Below are 10,793 nucleotides of genomic sequence, written 5' to 3' on the forward strand. Positions count from 1 at the left end.
AAGGTGACTGGCGTGATTGCTTCATTAAAGCCATTACAATTTACAGGTGAGGCCCATTCTTGAACCCGTGTAATATGTGTCTGGTTGCCTCAGTATTTCCTGTGTTTGGTTGACTCGGTATCCTCTGTATTTAGTTCATCACAGCAATACTTATACACATAAAATGAAACAGTTTTTAAAAGACAGCTACCTTTATTTACTTACAATGTATACTAGTATATCTAAATTTAAACGGACCAGTCCAGAATATAAAGGTAAAACAAAATCACATATCAATCAAGAGTACATGCAGAGCAGAAAGAAGGAAATCAAGCATTACACATATGAAATAAAAAATAATAGATATGAAAAATACAAATGCACGTACTTACAGGATGTGTTAAAGCGAAATTAAAGTTTAAATATTAATCGTTGAATTGGAATAAAAACTATTTAAACCAACCACAGGGGGTTTAGAGTGGTCATCAGATTATTGTCTCTGAAATACTTTTCACAATGGGAGTAGTTTACGAAAGAAGCATAACTGTGGCCTGAGGCCTTATATAGGGACCAACCAACCAATTGTTTTCCATAGACTTTAGTGTTAACGTTTTGGAGTATATCATTAAAATTCTTGAATTCAATTTGGCAATTATGATTTATAACAAAAGTTTAGGGTTTCGTATAACACGTAATAAAAAAAAGGTTGGGTCCTTCAGCTCAATTTATTTTGCAGGGTAGCCATTTTGAATATGGGTGAATTTCGCAGTAAAAATTCTCAAAAATCTGAAATTTTTACCTGTTAATGATTATGACCTGAACTTTTGGGAAAAAAATCAATTGGACTTACGGAATTTATATGAACATTTCATATGGACAGTTACCTATCAGGCCACATATCTATTTCGTTACTTCATAACATACTGGCCAATCAGTGGCTGCCAGACATTTTATCCCTGGGTCAACTTTCTATACAAAGGGGTTGTTTCAAAAATCTATTTTTTTCAATTGGTTGGTTGTTCCCTTTAGCAGGATTTATCGTCCAGGAACAAAACACTCAGCTGTTCCTCCTGGATAGTCACTAGATTGTGATGGTCCAAGTAGTTGATTTTATTCTTAACATGTAAGCTTATGTATATGTAAGATAGGCATTGTGCAGATACACTGTACATGACATCGTTCGCCCTTTATGTTCATGATTCTATTGTTTTCCTCATCACATATATTGATGTTTTTAGAAGTTCAAACTACCTTACGGTGAATTACACATATATCGGGAACATAATCTACAGAAAATATTTCTGTCATGGCAAAATCAATCAATCGAATAATTCAACGTGATGGAAAAAGGAATTAATATATTAATTTATAAAATATGCAAAGTTAGGTATTAGTAATATAAACCCAAGAGTTCTGGATTGAATGGCACATAACCTATTCACTAATCTGGACTCTGGATTGAGCTTCCTTGGACGTCTCAATATCGTCCAGTTTGTTGTAGAGGAAATCATCAGCAAAGTTGAGAATTCGTCTGAGGCTCATGAGTGATAGGATGTTGATGTTTTGTTCAAGATCTGCCTCGCGATGGTAGTTCTTCACTGGGAATACTTGGGTCTGGGGCAGTCCCATCATCATGGAAACCCTCTCGACGCACTCTTTCACAGCTGTACTGAAGAACACTTTGCTTAAATCATCAGATGTCGGCTCACATATTCTGTCGATATTTGTCAGCAGGACAGCTTGAGGGATCCCTGTGTAGAAAGAAAGGTCAAGAATATGAGGCAATAGTGTTACAGCGACGGCGCCGTTCGACATTTTAAATATCTGTAGTTTTAGAAGTATAATAAGTCCAAATTTTATCAGGTTAGTATTTTTTTCGAACACATATTTGATATCTAACAACTGTCTTTAGTTAGTTTTATACATTTGTATGGTAGTATGGACCTCTCAACACACTATCATGATCATGTGGAATTCACTTTTGGTTTATGTCGGGCAGGCAGATATAAGTTTTGGAAAATTATTTACTTTTGCTTCTCCAGTTTAGTTACAAACTAGTTATCGCTTTTTTATTTTTATTTTGATGAATTTGTATCTATTTATTTATTTATTTATTATTATTTTGCTTGACGGATTTCGACCACGTGTTCATTTTTCTTTGAGGGGATGAGGCGGCTTTTTTATGTTGATTTTGAGAACTACTGATTTGAGATAACTGGCTTTTTCTTTTGTAGAAAGTTAGTATGGAGTTCCTCCATATTACAGATAAAAGAGTTAAGTCTACGTAAATATTTTCTACATAAATTTGGGTTTCGTGAAAATTGCACAACCTCTTTGGTTTATCCGTGTCTGCATTGATTTAATGCGCTCCATTACTTTCTCCGGAATGACGTCAACAGTACTGGCGTCCATTACGTAAACTACACAGTGCATCCTATCGGAGAGTGAAGGGATCTTCACGAATCCCATTGCGTCTGGCGTCAGTGGAACGCTGGGATTGAACTGAAATAACATATAAACATAATGCGTGTTGTACTAAACTAAAAGAGAGAAAAGTAGTTGGCGTTTAACATTTCAAAATTAGTAAGTAGGATACCAAAAGAAGCAAAACAGTCGACAGTTTTTCAGTTTTTCATGAAAAATTAGGAGCGAAGGATTACTTAAGTTGTATTTCATCGAGTGGGAATACGTAAGTTACTTCCGTTCAGTGGAAATATATTCTAAATGGAAACTATTGTTAATTTTGACCTTGATCAAACAATAACTGTTCTCTCTAACCAATTGATTTTTGTATTCATTCACCTTGTATTTTTCAGGCACGTGGCCATCAAGTAGATAGCCTATTTCCTGGTCGTCAAGACCCTCATCCTCTTCAAGACCACGTGTGTCGCACAAGCGGAAATTGAGAGGTTTACCAGCGTATCCGTCCCTTATTTGGTACTTCCGGAACTGCGACACAATAATATATCAATGGAGTAAAACCACCTAAAATTCCATGTAATTGTCTAATCCTTTTAATCATAGGGAATTAAAACTAACGAGTATAACATTTAAGTATCGATAGGAATAACTTTTATTTTCATGCTGGTATGAAGGATATGCGCTACTAGTTTGATGCTGCAATGAAAATAACCGAATTGCAAACTGACCTTATGTTGTCTACTAGTTTAATGGCGGTATTAAAGAAAACCAAAATTGCAAAGTAATTAACTAATAAAGTTTGCAATAGGGTTTTTCTTTCATACTAGCATTAAACTCAAGAATATTCCTATCAAAACTATATGAAAAGAAAACAGAAAGGAAGGAAACCAATAAATATATGAATTGAGTTACCAATTCAATGATTGCGGATTATTTTTTGACATTCAAAAGAGTTCAACTATATGACGCGTTGCCATTGAATCATTATCAAAGGGGCGGAATTTGATTTTTTTATGGTTTTCATCGAAAACAAAACCCAAAACAAAACGAAACAACAGGAAGTAAATGATATAAATAAAAAAATTCCTGTTATAATGACTCGAACGAGTATCATTGATAAAACTTCGCTAGATAACATTTGTTTAAGCAAACAGCATATACAGTAATTATTTATAAAGCATATACAATGTATGAAAGCATTTTAAGTAATGATTAATTTACCTTATCATTCAGAAATATTGTGGGCATTCTTTTACCTGCTATAATCATATTTGCAAAGGTAAATCAAATAAATAAAAAAGGTCCTGTCAAAATGACTTGAATGAGTATTATTGATAAAACTCAATTTTAGTTGGACAACATTTGTTTAAGCACCCCCCCCCCCTTCACCCCCACCCCCGAAAAAAATAAAATGTAGATATATATATATATAAAGCATATCCAATGTACGATAGTATTTTAAATAATGATTAATTTACATTATATATTTGGTTATCATAGCAATCATTGCGAAAGTAAAATTAATTCATACCACAACACTCGTTACTTACGGAAGTTGTCAAACTTTTTTCAGCACTTCCGGCGTTGGCCTGGATACTGATTTGACCCCTGAAGATGGAGTTGATGGTGTTGAAGTAGCTAGACTTCCCAGCCCCGACCTGTCCGACCAACAATATCATGGCCTGCTTAACGTCCAATCCGGATAGTGGTTTATAAGTAGCAACTTTATCCTTCTCAATCTCCTCAAGCTAAACATAAAAGTTATTCTTATATTTATTGAAGAAAACACAAGACATACTGTACAACATATCTACAATTCTTTGGGGACATAACGTTTTGAAAATGACATATTTTTTTTCTTTGTGAATACAGAGCCGCCCCCAGAATAACCTCAGAATTGTCTTGACCCGAACATGAAAAAACGAATATGATATGCTGGTAATTAATCAGACAGATTGAATTATACTTTTTGTATTACTTCGGAAAAAGTACGTCAGATGGTTTGATATATTTGTGGCGATAAGATCTATATTTTCTGCAAAAACAAAAATCAAAACAAAAAACAAAACAAAAAAACAACCCCCCCCCCCCCCCCCCCCCAAAAAAAAAACAACAACAAAAAACAAAAAACAACAATAATATAAACATGCATCAATATAACTAAATGCACAAACCACAATGATCCGATATGATTACAGTATTTATTGTAAGCAATTTTGTTTTGCTTATAGATCACATAGATGCTATTAAATGGTTTCACGTTGAATAATAGCATAATATTTCACAAGTTTGACAGAGTATCGATATTTTTCATAGAAGTAAATTATATATTAAATTCAGCAGTAAATTTTAACTGTACTTCATCTCTAGCTGTTTTCAATGAGTATTTGCACAAAGCCTGCAACGTATACTGTTGAAGTGCAGCAAATAAACAACTAGTATACCTCTGCTTCGTTTGCACCTGTATTGGAAAATCAGTGGATTTCCAAAAGGTGATTGGAAAACTCCGTTCCGATTGTTAAAAAAAAGAAGAAAAAAACCAGAAGTTATAACGACACTGCAAAATCTTATTACATTTCACTGACACCCGTGATGAAATAGTTCTAATAAATTTTAAAAATTCGATGATGTAATCGATTCATATATCTGTTTAAAATGCAATCTTTACAGTCAAGTGATTGATGTAAAACGTTTTGTGTTAATACCTTTGGACTCCAGTCGATGTTTCGTATCCATGGTTTTTCCATTATCTGTCTCGCTTTCCTATCTCTTTCGAGGAGTGCTTCCTCTTCTCTTTGTTCCTCCGCCGTTTTCTCTACACGAATGACAGATGATAACGATAGAAGGAAAATATATGTTAAATATACATCTGTATGTTTTTCACGATATCCAGTCAATCAGTGTGTTGGGAATACAATATTGAATCTTAGAATGAAAGATTCTCTTATTATTTGGAAAACAAAAAGTTGTTCAAGATCTTTTAGCTCGAACTCCAAGATATTCTTTCTGTGAATTCACCCGATAACTACATGTATACATTTGTCCTTTTAATCGGTTTTTTTTTTCGTTGATGTTTAATAATTCATGATCGGGTGCTCTTTAACTCTTGATATTGAAATGCATTTAATGTTTGGAATACATAATATACATCTAGATATATTGCAGATATGTATTATGTAGTTCTTAAACTACAAATTTGCTCAAATGACTTAAACCATATCGAAGATAGTAAGGTACAAAAAGAGACAAAAACCTCAATTGACATAATTACTGCAAGTGAATCAATATTTAAATGAATTCCTGTGAGACGTCATTGTCTATGAGGTAAGATACATTTTATTTTGTCAGAAGCTTGTTTGCGTGGTTTGTAACAAATTACACAATTGACCTATATATGAGGACTGTCAGGAATTTTAATAGGTTCTAAATCGAAAACGATGACTTGCACTCGTGTTATTTTGCCTAGAAGTTTATATCATGATTGACTTTATTTAAGATAAACAATATTATTGACCTACGTTCACGGACAAGAGTAAGATATATCGCGATATTCCATTTCAAAAAAGAATGTAAAAGGGCTGTCAATCAATGAAATTCCGAAAGATATTGATACCCATAAAATATACAGCCGCTCAGGAAAAACATCGTTTCACAACTTGGGTGTGTTAAAAGATTAAACTATATCCTAAAGTAGGGAACCAATATTCGGCCAATAGCGTGCATGATAATTAATCTTACCGAACCTAGTTCATTACTGATAGATTTAAATACGTGTAGTTTATAGATTTAGAACGTTTAAGCGAAACAGGTCTCACCAATAATCTGTTGTTCTACGATATCTATAGACAAGTAACAGACCAATATGATTGGAATATGAATGCTTACTTTTATTTGTAAGTTAGTCTTTCCTCTCGTTAAACGTTATTGAATGTATTACTGAATCTAGAACAGAAAGCATGGTCAACACCATTTCTCACAGAGAATTTTAATATAAGTGATATAGTATAATCATTTAGGTCTTGCGTTTTATATCAAACTAACCTCGAACACTGTAAACCTTTAGTTCCAAGACTTTTAGATGGCCGTTCATCACACTGTTGAAATCTTGTCCCTGCATGTCAAATGTGTTGCCAACTTTGGCGTAACCATTCAATATAAATTGATTATCAGATCTGTTTACAGTTCCGTCGAAACACTTCAGGTCATGCCCGCCTCCAAATGTTGGCCCGTAATTGCCATTACGATAGACTGTGTTCCTTTCGCTAGCTTTCTTGGAGAACTTCATGGGTTCTGCTTTACCGTTATATTCCAGCTTAAACAGAAATGCCTGATCATCATTGATGTAGTCATTACCACCAGCCCAGGAAACAGCGGTGTATCCGCCGTACACTGACTTGTTAATGTTGTACAAAACGGTGACAGTTGGACCCTTATTGTCACAGAAACTATGGAAGGTATGGGCGTTACACCCGTCACGGCTGATTTTGTACAATAGAGACAATTTGTGTTTCTTCGATGAATCTATCCATTTGGAAAGTTGGTTCTTGTGAACCTGAGTTAATTTGGTTGCCATTGCCTGCAAAAGAAACAATTAAACTGAACAACGTTTATCTGAATAATTTGGTTTTTTATATTTGCTTGCTAGAAATGATGTTTTACTATTGGACATATGTTCAATTGAATAAGAACTATACAAATACATTAAATTAAGTAAATATAAGTCGATTAAACAAATATTATCGGCAAATAAAATGATAGAGGGTAAAAGGTTATTAAGATATACTTTAAATAATTCAGTACAGGAATTGCAAGTCCAAAAGGGGAGGTAATTTATGCTCTATTCTATACGGGCTTGGTTATTACGTAATTAAATGTAAATGTAACCTCTCTGTCTCTCTCTCTCTGAAACTGGAAACCAATATTACATTGTTTACTTTTTACCTTGAACATTTTAAATGATACCATTTGGTATAGACACAAATCATAATGACCAAAGGTATACTCAGACCTAAGTAATAAACATGCTGCGAGTTGACTTGTAAGGTGAATAGCCAACAGCTTTGTCCAGTCCAGTAGACACATTTCATAACTTTTCAACAGTGCATGATATAGTATGGCCAAAGAACGGGAACCATGTTGTTAATTACGTGAATATACTTAGTCGGTAGCACAAACAATATAGGAAATGACTGATAATGGAACCATGTAAATTAACATAAACATATACTTACTCCAGTATAGTTGCTTTCGTAATCAGCAGGTAGTGTTCTGTTCTACTTCCGGGTGTCAAACCGAAAGTTAAATACAGGAATTCCAACGTTTAGCATATTTGCGTTGGATCGAGATTATACTTTGTGCGGGTACATGTCTCATTATTTACATCACCGACTGCTAATATATTTGGTCGCCTGTATGTGTTCATACATGTCTGAGAAACCACATTGTTTGTTTCATTTGTTTGTTGGTCTGCGGGTCTTATAAGACGGTAACATCATACAACAATGTACATGGTAAATACCGGTTATTACGTCATACACTGTGCTGTTTGTTGTTTTGTCATGCGGCTATGCCTTATTTGATTGTCTCTTGTCTGTTTGTTATCTCTTTTGATGTATACAACATATTTGCACATATAATTGATATGTTTGTCTCCGCTCTTCTCAATAATAATAATAAAATAAATATAAAGTATTTACGTTTGTTCTAAGATGTTCTAAAGATTTAAATCATAATACAGTATAATTTATCATGGAATGTCCACTCGGTAGCTTCACTGCAATTACTCATGCTTCAAGGTTCCTGATATAACTGGAATTCGTCGTTTATTCAACTCGTTTCCTAAAGAATAATACGGTTACATTAGAAACTACTGTGAACGCAGATCGCGTGAACTTAAATACTAACCTAAAATACCAAATTATGGTCGTCCCTGATCATAGGTGATTATCTTTAAATTCAATGCATTTAAATATACTCAAAAACCTAGTAATGGACTCCTGATCACGCTGCCTTGTTTGTTCACAAAGATAAATTCTTGGCAGGGACTAAACAATTAAATGATTAAATCAAAATACCATGCTACGTACAACCACGCAGAAAAGTATTTGTTTTAGATGTGGTGTACATATTGTATCCTGAAATTTAAAAGGCCTAGTATTATCTTAACTCATTCGCCTTGTGCAGGTTGTATATCAGTTCAAGAATACATTGATAACCCTTACTGTAACTGAGATGTTAGTATTCAAAATGATATCTACTTATGAATTATGAATGATAACATAGTATGTCTATAAGTAGAAATATCTTTCCTAAAATTCACTGTTTATATTATCTAAGTTATTCAATAGACACACTATATTTCATTCGTAGCATTCAGTCGTGCTCAACGATCTGCTTCGTCACTGTCGAGTTAAAATATCCGATACGGTATGCAATAGTGCTGAATTTAACAATGAGGTAGTAACAAAATCATTATTAATAATATTTTGTTATTGACTCATAACGACAACGTGAATTTGTTTTATTCGCCAACCTGGTAAATGTTAAAATGTCCCCAATTCGTAGTACATAGAACAAAAAATCCCGTATTGTGATATTCCATCCGAAGCTCTGATAGGCTAGCTATTGTTTAAGGGCTTACGAAACAATTAATCGCATGACTGATCCTTACTAAAACCAAACAGGTTCACTTTTATGCACCCGTTGGTGAAAACAATATCCCTTTAATAGAATGGATATTTTCGATATTTCACTGGTGGAAATGTAATAAACATTTTATTTTATGAGTGCTCATTCACAAATAATGAAGATAAACATCATGTATTTATATATCGCATAGGCATCTTATAGAAGGTTATGTTGATAAAGTGCTGAGTTTTGCTAATTTAGCGACTACCTTTAAAATACGTAGATATGAACCGCTAAATGATAACGCCACTGCTTGCTTAAGTTTTCACCTCAATGTATAGTGTAGAATGTTCTTACCTGGAATATACTTAGTTGAGGATTCAGGTAATGTGAGTACACAATTTTCGCATGTGTACACAGGCGATATAAATCAACTACCGAATTGGAGTGACAAAAAGTAATTTCAGGATTTATACAGTTTCGTTGAAGCAATGAAGTTATGACCTTCTGAAGTTATGACCTCCTGCAAATGTTGGTTCGTAATTTGCGTGTCCATACATGGCTGAGTGTGTGTTTTTTATAATAGGAAACGTCACTGCCTAGGCTGTACTGGTTTGGTTTGGTTTGGTTGGTTTATTTTGTTTAACGTCCTATTAACAGCTAAGGTCAATTAAGGACGGCCTCCCGTGCGTGCGACATGTATGCGTGTGGTGAGTGCGTATGTGTTTTTTCGTATGTTCGTGTCAAGTCTCCTTGTTTTAGGCCGGAACTTTTGCCGATTTATAGTGCTACCTCACTATAGCACACTGCCGAAGACACCCAGCAGCACACCCCACCCGGTCACATTATACTGACAACGGGCATGAATGCCAGATGACGATGGTGTATCCCCCCTCTTGATGTTATTTAAAGTGACTTTTTTTCTAATGATTCGTGCTGTGTATAGATAAAAGCTAAAAACAGCCTATATTTTAGTTGATGATGAGGGCTACAATGGTTGTACATAGGGTATATGTACCGTATGTCCTCTAGTGCTGTGCACTGTACTGCTGCTGTTGGAAGGAGATTATATTGTGTACTGTGTAGGTAGGTGTCCTTTGTACTTTGCAGCAGCTATGTGTTTGTATGCATGAGGGTGTGCATGTTTCGTTCGAGGGTCTACGGGAATGGATATATGTGTTTATAGCTACGATTTTGTGTATAATTTTGTCAAAGGAAAGCTAGGTCATATTACTCCCGGAAACGAATGTGAAAGTACCATACTGGTATACCCAGGTTGGTAATCAGAATAGGTATGTACTTTCATGTGCTTGATCGACATGGCCATTCAAGTGATAATCATATATTCTACATATATAACAAACTCTCGCCAAATTTATAGCTCGAAGGGTAATAACTCTCGCTAAATACAGACACTACGGGTTCTATAGTGTTTCAGCAAGAAATGACATGCTTCATGCGCTTTTCCCTGTTGGCAAAACGTGTAGCATACGAGTTTTAAAATAAGGTGAAAAGGTTATAAGGAAAAAGTTCAGGATAAAAACCCTTAGATAAATCGTGTAAACGGCGGGGACATCTCACATTTACATTTATGTCCAACAGATTTTTGTCGGTATGACAAACACGAGTCAAGATATCCTACATAATCTGTACTTACATGTCGTAATCAAATCACAAAGGGGGAAGTGAACCACTGACATCGTGCAGCGTCCGCAGTCCGTCCGTCCGTACTCACTCAACATCCTTGTGGGGTGCATTCACCGATT

The 10,793-nt window shown here is 34.7% G+C and overlaps 1 protein-coding gene across 1 annotated transcript; it reads right to left on the reverse strand.

The window, feature by feature from the left end:
- Positions 1 to 172: 172 nt before the first annotated feature.
- On the reverse strand, positions 173 to 7,727 carry LOC117337657 (interferon-induced protein 44-like). The gene is made up of 7 exons (XM_033898750.1): positions 7,632 to 7,727; positions 6,442 to 6,976; positions 5,106 to 5,215; positions 3,951 to 4,148; positions 2,782 to 2,928; positions 2,310 to 2,481; positions 173 to 1,730 (listed from the first exon to the last, which is right to left on the reverse strand). Exons 2-7 carry the CDS (start codon positions 6,971 to 6,973, stop codon positions 1,414 to 1,416), a joined length of 1,476 nt encoding a protein of 491 aa, XP_033754641.1. The 5' UTR covers positions 6,974 to 6,976; positions 7,632 to 7,727; the 3' UTR covers positions 173 to 1,413.
- Between the last annotated feature and the right edge of the window lie 3,066 nt (positions 7,728 to 10,793).

The sequence above is a fragment of the Pecten maximus genome, chromosome 1, assembly GCF_902652985.1.
Source record: "Pecten maximus chromosome 1, xPecMax1.1, whole genome shotgun sequence".
Classification (NCBI taxonomy): Eukaryota; Metazoa; Mollusca; class Bivalvia; order Pectinida; family Pectinidae; genus Pecten; species Pecten maximus.

Bases quoted from the DNA above. Each gene is read 5' to 3' on its own strand.
- LOC117337657 (XM_033898750.1), bottom strand. From the start codon at position 6,973: ATGGCAACCAAATTAACTCAGGTTCACAAGAACCAACTTTCCAAATGG. The intron at 4,149-5,105 runs GTATTAACACAA...TTTTATGTTTAG, and splicing joins ACATCGACTGGAGTCCAAAG to CTTGAGGAGATTGAGAAGGA. The intron at 1,731-2,309 runs GTTGTGCAATTT...CTTTCTACACAG, and splicing joins GACACGGATAAACCAAAGAG to GGATCCCTCAAGCTGTCCTG.